Below are 18,927 nucleotides of genomic sequence, written 5' to 3'. Positions count from 1 at the left end.
GGCCAGCGGGAGAGTTGTGAGGTTCGAACTCCAGCAACCTGAGGCTGACAGCTTTGTGGAAGCAGCCACTTAAAGGACTGAGCTAGGGCCAGGCCCCCAGGGAAGGATTTAAAGAGAGTATATTTGTGCACACATTTATACAAACCCTTTTTAAGAGCAAGTAGTATATATTTCTGTATTATTAGGTGAAACTAACAGCTTACCAACCCTTTTGTCCTTCATTTTCTCAGTACACCACAAAAGCTACATTTCCCATTGACCCTTGCAGTTAAATTGGGCTATGTGGTAGGTAGCATTCAGTATGGTTTAAAGGATTCCTGACTACTGATGTTCATACCTTCCCAAAGACCCTTCCCTGGGATGATCTGGTAGCAGTGATTCACATTTAACAAAGAGCATGGTAAGCATGATAGGTAATCACTTGCAAGATTACATTATATAAGACTGTAACTTAATTTTACTGATACTCTGTACTTTGTTGCTTTTTTACTTTCTCACTTGAAGGAAGCAAGCATCCATCTTATAAGCAGCTCTTTGTAAGCAAGAATATAGGACCAATAACTAACAGGTTCATCTTCACTAATCTCTTAATTCTTTTAGAAAAAGCAAATGTTGTTAATTAGGAGTCTTCTCACTTTTGTGCCAGTCAATAAGTGTATCTTTCATCTTTAGTAATGACCTTGGTTGTCCTTTGCCTTCATGTTTGTCTATTTGAGTTGTCACTTATAAATTGTAACTTTGCCCCCCCGCCAACACATACCTATGCAGCAGCTTATCTTAGCTTTAACCTGACTTCCTCAGTCCAACAGCTCAGGTAGAAAAAACATCTTCACAGCAATCATATGAAGTTGTTTTACATCTACTAGAGCCATGATGGGGAACCTCTTAGAGACTCTGTGCCAAACTGCAACTCTGAACCCACTTATCACAAAGTGTTATCACCGAAGTTAAATCTGAATAGTGAAATTTTAGTTTACAAAAAAACAACTCATATATTAACATCTTTTGACTTAAAAATACAGTAACATATGTGCCATAGGTTTGCCATCATTGTAGTAGAATCTTCAGATGATGAGCCACCTAGCAACATCATGGCTGTAACTTGACTCCTGAACACACAAACTGGAGAAAATAAACAGTCTTCTTTAATGTTTCAAGTAACATGCCATATAGCAATAGACAATTATTGCCAGTTGATGTTAGACAGGAGATTAGGGTATGGTTGGTCAAGCGGTGTATCTGTCAATCACAGAGATCCGCAAAACATGAGTACAAGCCCTGTACCTGGGAACAGTTAGAGACTGTTATCCTCAATTCTTCCCATGAAAACTCTAGCAGATTTCTGATAGGACAGCCTAGATCTGACATTAGCCTAACGAGTGGGAGATACAACAGGCAGTCATTATTGAGCTCCTGGCCATTGTTCTCTCTTTAACAATGATCTGCTCTCATCCTGCAAAGTGTACTTTTCCTGCCTTTACTTAGCCATACTCACTCTGAAAAGCATGTTTCTTACTTTGCAAACAGAAGAGTTTGTGAACCAAGGTATTACTTCATGTATATGAACAACAGAGCTTTGTAGCCATATTCAGTCAAAGTGTACCTTCTTGAAAATGAGATACTTATCTACTTCAATCCACTTATGTTAACTGACTATGAGAATTATGAAAAACTAGGACTTGATTTATACAAATAGAAAATATTTGATGTTCCCTAAGAAGAACTAAGGGCCTATGTCTTATATGTTCTATAAGTATTTATTGGGGAAAAAGACCAACACTATTTATTTATTTATTTATTTATTTATTTAATTTTGTGGAACTGGGGATTGAACTCAGTGCCTTGCACTTGCCAGGCAGGCATTTATTCTACTGAGCTATCTCCCTGGCCCCTACAACACAATCTTGAAAAATAAAGAAATTTATCCTGATAAGTTTCAGTAAGAAAAATCTGTCATGAATTACCCTTAGTTGAATACATTTTTGAAAACTCTTATTTTTGAGAAATTTATTTCAAAAAATTCAACCAAGCTTAAGGGCTACAAAGCTTGTTATATAGAAAGGCTGTCGTATGCATGCAGTTTCAAATATCAAATACAATATCTAACCCTATTATGGTTGCTATAAAGTTTTCACTGACAAAACAACACTGGTGGAAATTGGATAATCCACGTTTTTCTGAGGAGCACCCAGCTGAAGAAATGCCTGGGCAAGTCTCAGCACATACGTGCATGTCACCGATGCTCCCCATTCTGTTGCTTTTTTTACTTGCTCAGTCTAATGTAGCATGCATCTAAGTTATAAGTGGCCCTGTGTATGTAAACAGGATGGTTTGCACAACTGTACTATGCATTTCTGCTGGTCTATGGAAAGAAGCAGCTAATGCTTTAATCTATTTCATCTCCTTTTGTCAACTATTTATACTTTTTCTCTTCTGAATTTCTTAAAAGTTTTTTTCTTTCTTATCCCAATTTTATGTACATATGTGGTAATATGAATAACTGGTTGGAAGATACTATGTATTACAACAAATACTATGAAATTCATATTACTTTGTTCAGTGAAATTTTTTCTTGTAAATTTTATTGTTTTAATTCTAATTTGTACTCTTTTTAAAAAAATAAATATAGCAGATGGTAATTTGTAATAGTAGTTTCATGCTTGGAATGCCTGTCATTCTGTTCTTCTGAACATGGGCTGCTTGTCATGACATGACAGTTGCTGCTATGATGTCTCTTGGGTAGGTAGTTGTTCAAGAAGAAGGGGGTGGTGAATAAAAGCAAGAGACAGGAAAAGGAATATTGTGGGACTCTTCTGCTTCAAGGTTGTATATGGTGAGATTTTTTGAATTAATTGTAAACATAAGAAGTATATAATTCTTTATGCCTATTTTAAAAATATATTCTAATTTTTAAATGTTTTTTTATCATATTCTGTAGGGACTTAAAGTTCAACATATCAATACTTGATGAAAAATACCTGTTCCTTATTATGCCTAAGATGTTTGATATGCAGATAGATAGTGAGGTTAAGCTTAACAGCCTAAGTTGTTTGATAATAACAATAAGCTTGTCTTCTGGATGGTTAACAACCTAAGTTTGCAGACCAAAATTAGAGAAAAAAAGAGGGCTGCAAGAAAAGCCAACATTTTGGCCCTAGCCTTCTAAGGTCAATTAAGACTCAGGACATATGAGAATTTGTACTCTAACATCATATAACTCAGTAGTGTCCCAAATTTTCTGATCAAGAAGATTATGGGGCCAAAGAGCAAAGTGATCGATGATGTAGAGTGTACCTAAGGAGAGTCACATGGAGAGAAAACATTCTCTCAGGCTTTCACAGAGAGCACATTGGCCAAGCAATGGCTGTAACTCATCCACATGGCTGATACTCACAAAGGTTCTACAATCTGAGGTACATGATCTCAGGATAAATACTGAGGGGATTTCACTGACCTTATCAGACCCAAAAGCTGCAACTCTTGTTGCATAGGTCCTGCTTTACCTTGGTCTTAACCATCCAGCAGAAAATATAAAAACAAAATATAAGAAGTAAAGCCATGCTGTTATGTTGAGCTATAGGGGACTCAGGTCAACAATTTCTGACATTGCCTGTCAAGCGGAAGACCCAATATTATTATGGGCTCCTGGACTCTTTTAGAATATTTTGCTGAGTTTACACACCTATAATATTCAAATAACAGAACTTAAGAAAAAAAGGGGATACAGATGAATGTCCATTTTGCATCTGTGTATTCAAAGTGGTTAGGATAGTTATATAGTTATATTCTCTTAATAAATAAGTGATTTGTTCTAATGGTGTTTGTAAATAGGATATCATGTCTGCATCTTGTACAGCAATTAACCACTAGGAAGAAAGTACGCGATGTGTTGATTATCGAAACTGCCCTACCAATTTGGTTTGAAACTGTCTCATTGCTATTTGTTTATCAATAAAATTATGGGAAAAATATAAAACCAAGCATATGCATCCACAACCCAGTAATTTCACTCTTTAGTATATACTCAATGGAAATGTATATATGTGCTTGATAAAGCATAACTACAAAAATTTTCATAGTAACAATGTGTATTCATAATGTAATTCCAATTGAAAATATCTCAACATTCATCACTAGTAGAGTGAACATATTGTGATATTGTCATACAAAGAAATGTGAGATTAGACAAACCACACTGCATAACAGTGATAAATCTTACAAACAATCTAGAAAACAGATGCCAAAAGTACATGAAGCATGAGTTTTATATAAGTCAAAATGACTGGAAGATGAAGTTTTAAAGGAACTTGTCAAAATTTTGCCTTATTTGGGAGATAAGATCAGTTCATAAAAATACTGAATTGTTTGTATTTTCCTGTATAATATTTTATTTTAATGGGAAAAAAGAATTGAAATGTACAATGTATATGTACCTATTCCCTATAGTCAATGAGATCATTATGTACTGCAAACATGTACTAATAAAAGTAAAAAAGAAGAACTACATACAGTTATAAAGTAAAAAAAAAATTAAATAAAATACTTTTCTTTTTATTGATAAAAATAAATAAATAAATATAAAAATGTAAAAAAAAAAAAAAAAAAAAAAAAGCACAGGGCATTCTCCAGCCAACAACCAACAGCAACCTGATCTCAATCCATTAGTTGAGGAAGAGGCACTAAAGGTTCACAAACTTATGACTGTTCATATTTGCATCAAAATGAATTTTTTTCACTTACATTCTATCACTAAAGGGTTTTTTGGTTATAGCTATAGTTATCATAATGGGCTATTTAAAGTGGTCCATTCATTTTTTTGGTCATTTTATTGTATTTATAACTCTTTATTAGACAGGGGTTACATTTGGCAACTGTATATTTATTAATCCTCCTGGATGCCTTGCTAAAGTTGCCCAAGATGGGCTACTCCACAAAAGGAACAGTGCGGGTCAAAGAAATGACAATTGCAAAGGACATGAGGGAAAGGAAACGTATAGAGCAAGAAGAATAACGAAGAAGGCCAGTGTGGTAACAGGGAGTGAGAAAGAGGAAGGACATAGGAGATGAGACCAGTGATATAATGTAGAACCAGGTCATGGGAAGGATTTGGAGATAAACAGAGGAAAGAAACCACAAGGGATTTTCAAGGTTTCCAACTCAGGAGGAACAGGTTAATGCTCTGATTTGCATTTTAAATGGATCTCTCCAACTATGGTGTTATGAAAAGACTAAAGAAGAACCAAAAAAGGTGTACTAGAGAATACACTACTGCAGAGCCCAAGCCAGTCATGATGCATGAACCTGGGTGGGAACTCTGAGGAGAGATGAAACAGCGAACACAAGTCAAAATAGATTTTCTGGTTAGTTAAATATAGTACGAGAAGTAGAAGTGACACCAGGGTATTAGGTCTGAGTGTTGACATTAGCAGAGAAAGACAAGAATGCAGATCACTAAATATTAAAACATAAACAGTAAATCTGCCAGAAGATAGAATAGGGAAAATTCTGGAAGACATAGATGTAGGCAAAGACTTTATGAACAAAACCCTGATTGCACAGGAACTATCATAAAGAATCAACAACTGGGATCTCATTACATTAAAACGCTTTTGCGCAACAAAAGAAAGCACCAAGTGAAAAGAAAACACACATAGTGGGAAAAATTTATGCCAGCTATTCTTAATACTAAAATCTAGACATATAAAAACCTGAAAAAAAAATTAGAGCATCCAAATTTAAAGAACCAATCCAAAAATGGGCATTTAAGATGAATGGACATTTCTCAGAAGGACAAATAACAAATATATGAAAAAAATGTTCAATATCATTGGTCATTTGAGAACTGCAAATTAAAACAATACTTCAATTGCATTTTACTCTGGAAAGAATAATTATTATGAAGAAAACAACTAATAACAAATGCTGGTGGAAATGGGACCCTTCTCTGCTGTTTATAGGAGTGTAGATTTGTGCAAACATTGTACAAATCAGTACAGACAGGACTTAAAAGTCTAGGATTATCAGTCCCATTTGACCCAGTTAGCCCTTTTATGGATATCTTCCCAGAAGAATTAAAAGCATCATACCACAGCCATATATGCACACCCTTGTTTATAGCATCACAGTTGGGAACAGCTAAATCTTGGAGGCAGCCCAAGGGTCCATCAATCAGTGAATGGATAAAAAGATGTAGTTTTTCTTACATAATAGAATACTACTCTGCCAGAAAGAAAAATATAAAAGTGAGATATTTACAGCTAAAAGAATTGTCCTTGAGACCATAATTATAAGTGAAATAAATTGGACCCACACGTGTAAATATTGTATTACCTCTCGGGTGTAAGAAACTGAAAATATAAACAGTAATATTAATTATTGTGAAATAAGAAGAAATTGTTTAAAAGTAAAAGGGAGATAGAAAGTGAAGAGGGGAAAGAAAGGGAAAAAATGAGAGAAGAATGAGACTTGGGAAAGGGCAGGGAAAGGTGGTTTGAAAAGAGGGGAGAAAATGGGGGGAGCAGAGGAATTGAGATGTAATGTGCACAGGTACAAATTCTCTACGCTGAATGTTCTCATTTCTTATGCCTAAATTTTACCAATAAACTTAAATTTAAAAATGAAAAGAAAAAAATAAATAAAATGAAAAAGAAAAGAATGCAGATCACTAGGGAGAATACAAGATCAGTTTTGCACGTGACATTTTGACATGTTTTATTCAGCATGTCAGGTAGACCTTGCTGCTATATTCAAATATTTTTTCTCCTTTCAAGTACTTTACAGGACTTATTTTTTCTACCTCATTTGACTTGATGTGAGCAAATGAAAGGGACACAGAAATAACTGTGTCACCTCTGGTCAGAAACTTTAAAAGCTAGGGTGAGAATAGTCCCACTCCTTTGCCTTCCAAAATAACCAAAAAGGCTAAGGCACCAGCAAGCTTATTTTGTACCCAAAGAATGAGGAAGCAAAACACATGCTGTGTGAAGCTTCTGCGATCTAAAGAGTGTGGCTGCACTAGATTTACATACATCAGCATTCATGTGGAAAGGTCAAGAAGGTGGGTGGGCATACTGTTCTGAAATAATATAATTTGGGAATCATCAATATATAAACATTTAAGCAACACTGAATAGAATTAGCAAGGAAACTGAACTGTAAAAGAGTCCTGGAATACCCCAAAATTTTGAGAAGTCGAGGTTATGAGAAGAACCTTGTGGATGAAAAACAAAGAGGAAGCCATTGAGTGAAGTATTTTGGCAGCCAAAGAAGGTAAATGTACTAAATACCCGACAAACCTGAATAGAAGAGATTGTTATGTATGACCCAAAGTCACTCTTTGACTTTTCTGAGACTAAGACAAAAACAGCCAATGATCACTTTCTGGTGGGTAACACATTCCGAGGCTATTAGATTTACATATATTTAATATATACAGCATCTAGGTATATTTTTGTTTTCCACAGCATAACACATCATATTATGTTCTCTGTCCTTCTCATTTTGTTTTGTAATTTAGAATTACTGGACTTACTAGTCACTCTGAATCAGAATACTTTCTTTCATCTTACTGAAATTTTGTTTCATTACTCTCACCTCCCTTTACTTTTATATTTTCTATGACTCTCACTCTGACATTTTAAGAAACTAGAGAAAAATTCCATTTTCCAACCATGAATTATTCTCTCAATAATGATCTCAGCTTCTTTGAACAACTCATTTTATTATTTTATTATTTATTGAATTATTCATTTGTAATGAACATCAGAATTCCACACTGTCCAATGCCCTTAAGTCTTCTTTGTCCATAGTAAGCAGATGAAGGAGTAAAGCAATAGCATATTTCTACCTGTTTGTCTAAAAATTCTAATGCTGCCTAGCAGTGGACATATTTTAAACCCTCATAAGCACAGTACTAGCAAATGCTGGAAAAAAAATCTAGGATATTTTCTTCAAAAGCATCCCATATATCCAAATTCTGTACTTTAGAAAAATATTGCTCCATGATTGACAATGTTCAATTAATTCCTACAGGAACTAGAGCAGCATGCAAAATAATCATTTGTTAATTTCTCACATTAACTGAAATAGTCTGATATGCTTACCGTGAACAACTTGCTCCTCACTACATAAATATCATTCTTCCTTTTCAGTGCCCAGAATGTATCCGTAAAGTAGCAGTTGAGCTGCTCAGCTACAACATTCATTCTTACAGATATACACTCAGTAAATATCCCTCGGATTAGAGAGGGTTTGCTAAATTGACATTTACAGAACTGGCTAACCTAGATTGCTCCTACTTTTTTCCTTTATTAAGTCTTTAGCTTACTTTGTAGATACTCCTGCAGACTTCCATATCTCATCAGTTCTGTGATAATATAAATTGGATCTTCTAAAGTGCAAACAGCATAGAGCTGGATAAGCTTTGGATGCCTCAGATTCTTCATTATCTGTGCCTCCCTCAGGAAGTCCTTTGGATCCATTGAACCTGAAACAAGAGGAGAAAGAAATCATTTAGTGTTACTGAGGCCTTGCTCTTCTCACAGAAGCCTGGTGGGAACTGCTCAGACTGCCTCGTGCTTCTCAGTAGCATTGAGCATCAGTGTCACAAATCTTCTAAGTTATTGAAGAATAAAATCAGTTTAGTCAGGGCAACCTAATTACCAGAAGTACTGTTGTATCAGGGGTGTGTAGTTTACGTGTTACGGCCTGAGGTGAAGAGCACTTGATTCAGTTCCATAAGAAAAATAAAGAGAAAAGGAACAACTGACAGTCTAACTGATAAAATGAGGAGGCATCTTAAGCACACAAAGAGAAGACATTCAGTTGGCAAGAATGCTGGAGGATGCTGAGTGTTTAATCACTCCAGCTGGCACCATCCATCCAGATCCAGGAAAGACTAACAGCTACCTAGTCCATGGTGCCCACTGTGGGAACAGCTGGAAAACAATCCTTAAAAATGACATTCTGCCATACTTACACCCTTAATTCTGTAGGAAAATAAAAACAGGTCAAGTAGAAAATATTTAAGGGCCATTACCAAAAGGTAAGCTTTTTTCTTACATTAGTTTTATGTATTTAACATGAAACTAATGTTCAGCATTTTCTTCTGCATTCTCAATTTCTACCATGAAAGCCTTACAGTTTAACCAAATGATAAGAGAGACTGTCAGAGCCTACTTTGAGGACTGGTTTAAAAGTAAGTTCTATTTATGTGGTACAGTTCTGACTCACCATTCAAAGACGCAGGTAGTTAACATCAAATAACATCTAAAAAAGGAACTTTAAATTTCACCAACAATTTTAAACTCATTTACTTATTTTAGAATATGATGTGTCAGAAGTATTACTATGGCTGAATGAATATTGCTATTTCACATTTTAATATTCACTAAGGATAGAGCAAATATCATTTCCACTGATACTCAAAGAGACCATGTGATTCATTACCCTTTCCAGGCAGAAGTCTTTGCAACTGATACTGAACTCAGGCCTGAATGCACTTTGACAGTCTAAGTCAGTCCTGTGACTTATCATTGTGAAGTTAAGAAAATATGGTCATACAGTACAACACCTAACACACTAATGCAGTCGCCTGCTTGTGAGTGTGGAAGGTCAACACCTAGGTCCAATCAAACTGTATTCTGGACAAATTTCAGCTATTAACACTTGTATGATCTGAGCAGTTACCAAACCTCTCTGAACTTCAATTTCTTCATCTGGAAAGTGTGGCTAACAGTCCTACTTGTGTCACATAATCATTATCTGGATAACAGCAATGCCTGACACCTCTGTATTATTCAATGACTGTGGAATATCATTTGAATTATTTTGATATGCATACTTTTAGGAAACTGAACAGCCCGCCTGTATTTTTAATTGACTGAGGAGAAAGAGCAAGGTCTTAAAAGAAAGAAAAAACAGCCTATTTTCCTTCCTACCATGTTTCCCTGGTCTCCTTCATTTCCAACTCTGCTTTTGATTTACTCCCTTTAATCAAACAGTATTAAAATTTGGAATCATGGGAGAAAAATGGAGCTGAGCATAAAGAGGCATCTAAAAATGTAAGAAAGTATTTTCTTCTTGGTTGTTTGGTATGTGATCAAATATAGGTACAGAATTTCAAAAATATGATTGATGAACTTATAGTGAGACCAGCAATTATGATCACCATTCAGACAATTTATGGAGGATTCACAAACCACTCCCAAGTCAAACTATCCCCAGACTATTCACAGGAGCTGAAACATTGATGTGTCATTAGCTCCTGCAGGAAGGTGGAGGTATTCAGAGCACTTCTTTTGGTTCTACTAGTTATGGCTGTGCAAGTGCAGAGCAAGAGAGACCCACACATGATCCAGAATCAAATACTAATTTTTGCCTGTCCAAGCTACTGTGGGAGTCTATTTAAGGCTCATCATTATTGCATGGTAGTCTGCAAAGCAAAGTAGCTATTAAGATTGACTAATGGTCCTAGTGAGGTGAATACATTTAACCATTCTGCAAAGATGTTTGTTGCTATTAAACTGTAATTGAATAATTGTTGGAAAGAAAACTATTGGGGTTTTTTAGCATAAGAAATATGATTTTTATTCCTTTTTGACCTTTAGTTGGTCTTCCTTAGAGAACAACTATTAGGAAGGATAGCTCCCTACTTCTTTTCGGAAAAGTGATTATGTTGATCAAAAACTTAGTCTCCACTGTCAACAAGTTTAGGATTGAAAAACATGTAATTGGTTGACAGTTAAAACTAAATTTTGTAAATATATAAATCTGTGAAAATCTTAAGTGTTGACTAGGCAGATCATCTTGACCTGGAATGCTTACGTGGCATCTGGCTTCTTTAAAATGCCTCTGTACTGTTTTATTGGGCAGACATGAACACTGGAACTGAACTACTGCTCTAGTGAATTCACATTTAAGTGGGTGCATCTGTTTGTAGCCCCATGGATGCTCAATTTATTAAGAACTCCTGCCGATACTTTATACACATTGACCAAGTCTGTCCTCATAAAATCTTATAAAGTAAGAACCATTAAAATTTGAATTGCCTGGTAAGATGATTCAGAAAGATTAATAATTTGTTAGAAATCACAGAGGACAGGGTCCCATGTGATTTCAGGTTTATTTTATACCAAACGCTATGTTCTTAATTGTTGTACCACAAGATCACAACACTTCTAGCCCATGTTACCTCCTGTTTCTCAGCAGGTTATTTATTTATTTATTTATTTATTTATTTATTTATTTATTTATGTATATTTTGCCATATTTCATTACTTGGTCACATGCAAACCAGAATTTATCTGTAAAATCTTTTGAAAACAGAATACAGGAAAGTTTCACTTTTAACCTCAATTACTTGCTAATATTTTAAAAGTACCTTTTTTCTGTATTTTAAGGAAGGGTTCACAGTGTGTTCAGGGTCTCACTACTAGATCAGACTCATAGTGATCTCCCTGTTTACAGCCTCCAGAGTGCTGGGATTATAGGCATGTGCCAACATGCCCAGTCTTAACTACCATCTCAGTGCACCCTGGGGGTGAGGATGGTATGGCAGGCCTAGGGATTGAACACCTGGCTACTGTGCCTGCTTGCAGGCACTCTAATCCACTGAGCTATTTGCCAGCCCTAAAAGTACCTACTGGGTACTGCACAACTTCTCAAATCTTGGAAATAGATTGAACATGGCTATCTTCATTTCCAGGTCCAAGTTTGTTTTAAGTGCATCTTGCAGTTCATCACAGCAATCATCAAAAATTCAGGTTCACAAAACTAGGATGTCACCAAAAGGAAGCAACATGACGTGAAGCTGAAACATCAAGCTACTCAGAGGTAGCAAACTGTGTTAAATCCAAATGTTTCTGTCATAACTCTTACATGTCCCAGAGATCCCCTGTGAGTTCACTGTGGTGGCCCAGTGTGCCTTGGCACATGGCGTAGGAGCTGTTATGTTATACACATTGCCAAACAGCTTATTTTCTGTGACTCATGCAACTTCTCCGTATTCCGGACTCAGTCAATCATGGAAAGCCTACAGAGCAGAACAGTGCTCTCAGCTCATTATTCATACCCAGGTCATTCAAAGCAGATACGAAGCTGCCACAATAATGTCACACTTTTGTAGACTGTCACTTCCAAGAGGTAGAACATAATAGTGACAGATATGGGTTAAAATCTCAGCTCTTACATTTCCTACAATTTTAATAATAATAACATTATTTTGTTTTGTTCCCTTGCTATGAACCAGGCACCATATGGAGTGTTCCTAGTAATGACTTACTTTCAGCATCACTCTGCTAGGTGGGCCTTATTAACTTCTCCACTTTACAAATGATAAAACTGAAACACAGAGCAGTTCAAAAGATGCTCAAATTATGCAAGGAATAAAATTTAAGAAAGCTACTTAATCTCTCTGCATTTTCTCACTCCACATTGACCACAGAGAGAATGATAGCTGGGTGACTGAACATTGATTTTGGTATATTTTCCTTATTAACAGAGACCATTTCTATATTTTCAGATATGAAGTCTTTAATATGGACCAGTTTACCTGTTAACCATATATAATTTAGTGTTGAAAAAGTAGTTTTGCTTTAAACAGCACCACTTTTTCATTTGAGTTTTTAAATGATCTTTGGTAATTTTTTTAACCAAGGCCAGGAGCAAAAGGGCATTAGAATACAGAATCCTAAGCTGACAGAAGAAATGCATCAGTGGACTCACACCTGGTTTTAATGTTTTCACAGCTACTGGAGTGGTGTTGTTCCACAGGCCTTCCCAGACTTCACCAAACTGACCATATCCCAGTCTCTTCAGAAGCTGCACAGAGCTGCGGTCTATCTCCCAGTCGTCCACAGTTTTATAGGACAAATCAAAGGTAGTTGGGACCTGTACCTGTTTGACAAAATAATGACAATACTGATAAAACAACAAGTAGATTTAATATTTTTGTTGAAATTAGGAGTCCAGTTACAATTTAGGGAAAATATTGCTGTCAAAAATCAAAACACTAAATTAAAGTCTAGTTACTGTACAAATGGAAGTCAATTGTGGGAGACTGTATTGCTAACTCCTTAAGCTGATCCTCTCCCAAGGCATGTGCCCTGGCATTTCTCTGTCCCATACTATATCCAAGGCCACCCTCAGATGGCTCTGCAGTGACTTCTGTCTGCTTTCCACCCTGGCCAAAGCCCCACCTCCAATTTCCAAACCCAACATTTATTCACATGTCTTCCTTGAACGTGTGATCTGTAGTATGTATTATCTGCATCAACTTACTTCTGCAAAATAAAATTATTTCAAATTAATTTTTCCATCTTTATTTGTTTATTCAATCATTTACACCTTCTTTGGTAAATAAATATTTAACAATCAACTAAGTGTCATTAAGTGTACATGAAGGCCTTCCTTCCTAGAGTCCATGAACAGGTTTATCATCTGCCATAATGTTTCTGTTATAGCTACCAAACTCAACCAGAATGGCCCCAAACTAGTCAACAAAGTTACTACATGAGGACTGTATGTCTCTTCCAACAAAATTTATATGAAAAATTAAATATGGGACAATACTGACTTATGGGCCATAGTTTACCCATTTCTGCCTTAAATCAAGTGACAACTTGTTGTTGTCAGCACCTAAACTTGTCAGTTTAGGAACCTAAACTGATATCACATGAGAAATAAATAATTGAAAGGAAATGTTAACTTCAGAAACGAACACGGCTTGGACATAGTTCACCTTTAAGCATGGTTTTCCCAGCCTTGCACACAGGCCGTCACTTGTCCTGGTGTAATAGTTCACAAATTCATTCAAAGTTGAAAATGTTTTTCTCGGGGTAAGAAAAAAGTCTCCTTTATCCAGTCTTCTGATTCTGTAGTGTTTCACAGCTCGTTCATCTAAAACTGAAATCCAAATAAGTCCTGTTAGTAAACTTATTGCCAGAGCCAAGCAGATTTATTTACTTTATGGTGATTTTTAAATTGATGGAATAAAATTTCCACAAAATTCTATATACTTCTCAACTTTTTCACAGAAAATGTTTAAGGAAGTTTACAAAAGATATATAATCAAAAAAAAGAAAGAAAGAAAAAAGAGCTGGAAGATGGAAGGGTTGTGCTGAAGGCAACGTAAGTTAACGATAAAGGAATGAGGTTAAAACTAGAAACTTTCCATGCTTGGAAGCCTGACAGACACGATGCAAACAAGCTGCCAAATTGCCTCTGTCACTCTAGAGATGCAGGGAAGGAACTCATCCACTTCAGGAATCACAGTGTCCATAGTGGAAACCCCAAAGGTATTTGGAAACAGTGAGACACTTCCTGCTGTTTTTCCCCAGGGTATCTGATACCAGGGAGACTGAAATACAGGGGTGCCTCAGGACTGTCATCCAGTATCAGCCAGTACTCCTCAGGGCTGCCTGTTACAGTGCCCTTCAGTCCCACAATACAGCTGTTCCACACACATAGTATCTCGGGGCCTCAAATGATGCTGTTCTGCTGTGCAACCTCCTTGCTGGATTGCTCAATACAATCTTGCAGCATCTGTGAGAACAAATAGGCTGCACTGCTTTTAGGTAGTCTGATGCTGAGCAGGTAATTGTCACTTTTGCCTACCACCAATTATCTTGTCTGTTAATAGCACTCCAGTTTTCTTTAGGGAGTTACTGTTCACAGGTATAAGCATCTGATACAAAGGGACCTAGTTGCTACCTATACTTGAGAAAAACACCAACACACCAACAGGGTAATTGTAGCAAAGAAGCATTCAGGGAGCTCCAGAAAGACAGGAACTGAGTTTTGCTATTTCTTTAGTTTTGTGTTTTGTTTTTGCTGTCATTTTCTTTTTTTCTTTTGACGTTTTTCATTTCATAAATCCACAATTTTTAATGTCAAGATATGAAAACTTTATACATTATTAGAGTGACAAATGGCTAGAAGTCCATGTTCACTGACTTGCCACACATACTTTACAAAAGTCTAATTACAAGTACAGATAAAAATTAGATAAATATCCACTAACTGGTAAATGGACACACTGAGGTACGTGTGCTTGCCAAGCAAGCACTTATTTACTAAGCTATCTCCCTGGCCCTTTTAATAAAGAGGTTTTGGGGCCGGAGAGATGGCTCAGTGGAATAAGTGCTTCCCTGGCAAGCACAAGGGTCTGAGTTCAATCCCTGGTTCCGCCAATAAATAAATAAATAAATAAATAAATAGGTTTTGTTTGTTTGTTTGTTTGTTTGTTTTGTGGATCTGAGAATTGAACTCAGGCCCTTGTGCTTGCCAGGCAAGCACTTATTCTACTGAGCTATCTATATTCTTAATACAAGCATTTATGTACAGCAGGAATTGTAGACAGTACTTGGTGTATTTGAAGTTCATTCCTATATAACTTGCCTATTTGTCTATTCAATGAACATTTGGTAGCTAATCTCACAAACTAATGCATGTATTTAATTTATATTTCTATATAATAGATTTTTAATGTTTGTATTTGTGAATTTAGTGGATGTTTTATTTCTGAATTAAAGATTGTCACTGGAAAGACTCAGTGTAAAAGGCTACTCTCAACTACAAGATGGCATTCCTAACATTTGTCTTTGCTGATAACAGTCTGCTTCATTTTTTTTTTGGAAGAGCTACCTCCATAAAGAATGTAATGATGAAAATAATAGTTTTAATAAGCAGAAAATTTTTTTTAGAAAAATTTGAACCAGTCATGTTAATGTTAAATTTCCAGCTTAGCTTGTGATCTTTGCTGTCATTTTCATTGCTGCGAGTTTACAGCTATTGGTCAAATCCTTTCCCCTAGCCAGTAGAAAACTCACCTGGAGGACAGGCAGCCCAGGGAAAGTGGTCTTGATTTGAAAATTAAAGCTAAGAGGGCCAGAGAGATAGTTCAGTAGAATAAGCGCCTGCCTGGCAAGTGCAGGGTCCTGAGTTTAATCTCTGGTAGTGTAAATAAATAAATAAATAAGTGAAAATTAAAGCTTAGACTGTAGTGCCACACAAGCTTGGCTTTCAAACTACAGGACTTGATTAATTTTTTCTTAAATTAGTTTGAATTGGGTTTTGTGTACTTGCATCTAAACTACTGATTAACACATCTTATACTCTTCTTTCCCTTAGCACAATTATCAATAAGCATTGAACAGTATTTACTACAAACATAGTGATTTAATAATTTTTGTCACTGAAAACAATGCCTGATTCCCATAATATAAAGGAAGAGAGGTTTATTTTGGCTAGGAGTTTCAAAGGTTTTAGTCCATAGTTGACTGGCTCACATAGAAGAGGTGTAGTGGAAGGCCCACCATGGAGGAAAGCCACTCACATCATCTGTTGTGGCCACCAAGCAGAGAGAAGGGATGAGCCAGGGAAGAGGCACAGTGCATCTCCCCTTCTAGCGTGGCTCTGTGTCCTAGTGACATATTTAGCTATGGGTTTATCTGTGAATTAACCCACATGAGATATTTTAGGGACATTGCAGATCTAAACCATGTAGCTATTCTGAGCTTCCTCTAAATATAAAACCTTCAGGCCAGAGAGATAGCTCAGCAGACTTAAGCACCTGTTTGCAAGTGCAGGGGCCATGGTTTGGTCCCCAGCACCACATGCCCCACCAGCCCCATCCCCAGGGTGGGCTGAGGCAGCCAGAGTCTGGGCATAGTGGTGTACACCTATAATCCCAGCGCTGGGGAGGCTGAAAACAGGAGAATTACTATGAGTCTGAGCTGTGTAGTGAGACCCTGTAATAACCAAATACATTTTTAAAAACTTAAATAAATAAATATAAAACCATCAACAACCAGTCAAGATGGAGTAATGGGCCCATAAAAAGAAATAAGGCTGAGTGAAAGACATTCAGCCCCAGCAAGGAAGTACACTGAAGGCATCTCAGTGACTAGTACAAGATTTTTTCAAAACACCATTGGTACATATATTATCTACAATGAAGGAAAAAGACATTATTGAGTATTTTCAAGGAAGCAGAATAATTTCTCATACATAGTCTGTCACAGTGTGCATCCATGGTTACGTAAAAGATGAAAAAGATTCCTCAGAGGTGAGACTTCAGTGTAGTCACTGAGAGGACCAGAAGGGGCTGCTATTTCAGCGTACAAGAACTTCAGGAAGACAGTAGTGAGCTAAGACTTCTGCACTTATTTACTTATACTCAAACAAAGACAGAGAGGAAAAGCACTTTCAGCATATTGTCTAGAAGTTTTGGTCAGGGGACAGGGCCAGAATGGGATGGTTTGGTACATGACACATATTAAGCAATCTTAGTGAGATAGAGGGGACACAATGGCCAAAGCAAACATTTCTGAGAACAACTCTTTTAATTCTGCTGACTACTGTCCTGCAGCTCTAAACCCTAACCACACACTCCAGGAGTCCTGAACTAATCAGAAAGTCCATTTTTCACATTCATTTCAAACACTCCTTTGGCCAGAGGCTACCTACAATAGTCAGTGAAAGTGTTATTTTTACGACGACTTTATAAAGTGGTTATTATCTACTAAAGGTGAACACAGTAACATCTAATACAGTATAAAATACACTGTTGTATATCAATACTTGATGAAAAATACCTGTTCCTTATTATGCCTAAGATGTTTGAAATGCAGTGAGATAGTGAGGTTAAGCTTGATAGCCTAAATCATTTCATAATAACAATAAGCTTGCCTTCTGGATGGTTAACAACCTAAGTTTGCAGACTAAAATTAGAGAAAAAGGAGGGCTACAAGGAAAGCCAACATTTTGGCCCTAGTCTTCTAAGGTCAATTAAGACTCAGGACATATGAGAACTTGTACTGTAACGTCATGTACCTCGGTAGTGTCCCAGATTTTCTGATCAAGAAGATTATGGGGCCAAAGAGGAAAGTGATCGATGATGTAGAGTGTGCCTAAGGAGAGTCACATGGGGAGAAGACACTCTCTCAGGCTTTCACAGAGAGCACATTGGCCAAGCAATGGCCATGACTCATCCACATGGCTGCACTGACAAAGGTTCTACAATCTGAGGTACAGGATCTCAGGATAAATACTGAGGGGATTTCACTGACCTTCTCAGACCAAAAAGCTACAACTCTTGTTGCATAGGTCCTGCTTTACCTTGGTCTTAACCATCCAGTAGAAAAGTATGAACATGAAATATAGGAAATAAAGCCATGCTGTTATGTTGAGCTGTGGGGGACTCAGGTCAATAATTTCTGACATTGACAGTTAAACAGAAGACCCAATGTTATTATGGGCTACTGGACTCTTTTAGAATATTTTGCTGAGTTTACACACCTATAATATTCAATAACGGAACTTAGAAAAAATGGGTTATACCTATGAATGTCCATTTTGTATCTGTGTATTCAAAGTGGTTGGGATAGATATATAGTTGCATTGTCTTAATGAATAGAATGATTTTTTCTAATGGTGTTTGTAAATAGGATCACAAGTCCGCATCTTGTACAGCAATTAACCACTAAGAAGAATATATATAGTGTATTATTTGTTGAAATTGTACTTCCAATTTGATTTGAAACTGTCTCATTATTATCTGTTTATCAATAAAACCTTAAAAAAATAAAAAACACTGTTGTATTATACCACAGCTATAATATTCTATATGCTATGGTATCTACTATGACACAATATAGTAATTCCAATTATAAAATCAATAAAAATGCTCAATATATTCATTTAAGCACATAATATTTTCAGTAGCATTACCTATAAGAGTTTAAATCTGAAAACAATAAAAAGTTCATCAACTATAATATAACAAAATAACTAATGAATTATTGTATACTTATCCAGTAGAATACAATACTGATTTATAAATACACAAACTACAGCCACACATAACAATGTGAATGAATCGTACAAATGCAAAAAAATATGGTTTCATTCTAACAAGCTTAAAATCTG

The 18,927-nt window shown here is 36.3% G+C and overlaps 1 protein-coding gene across 1 annotated transcript in view; it reads right to left on the bottom strand.

Annotated features, from left to right (window-relative positions):
- The window catches only part of LOC101586237 (tyrosine-protein kinase FRK), a gene marked incomplete at its 5' end in the record, with an annotated part of 35,037 nt that extends 21,106 nt beyond the window's left edge, over positions 1–13,931 (bottom strand). The window contains 3 exons of the mRNA XM_004648217.2: positions 8,327–8,485; positions 12,726–12,894; positions 13,739–13,931. Of these exons, the coding sequence (XP_004648274.1) occupies positions 8,327–8,485; positions 12,726–12,894; positions 13,739–13,931 (521 nt within the window). The remainder of the gene's footprint in view (positions 1–8,326; positions 8,486–12,725; positions 12,895–13,738) is intronic.
- Positions 13,932–18,927: the final 4,996 nt, after the last annotated feature.

The sequence above is a fragment of the Octodon degus genome, unplaced genomic scaffold (assembly GCF_000260255.1).
Source record: "Octodon degus isolate 3935 unplaced genomic scaffold, OctDeg1.0 scaffold00363, whole genome shotgun sequence".
Classification (NCBI taxonomy): Eukaryota; Metazoa; Chordata; class Mammalia; order Rodentia; family Octodontidae; genus Octodon; species Octodon degus.
Note: the sequence above shows the minus strand (reverse complement) of the source record. Positions and strands in the feature narration are given on the sequence as shown.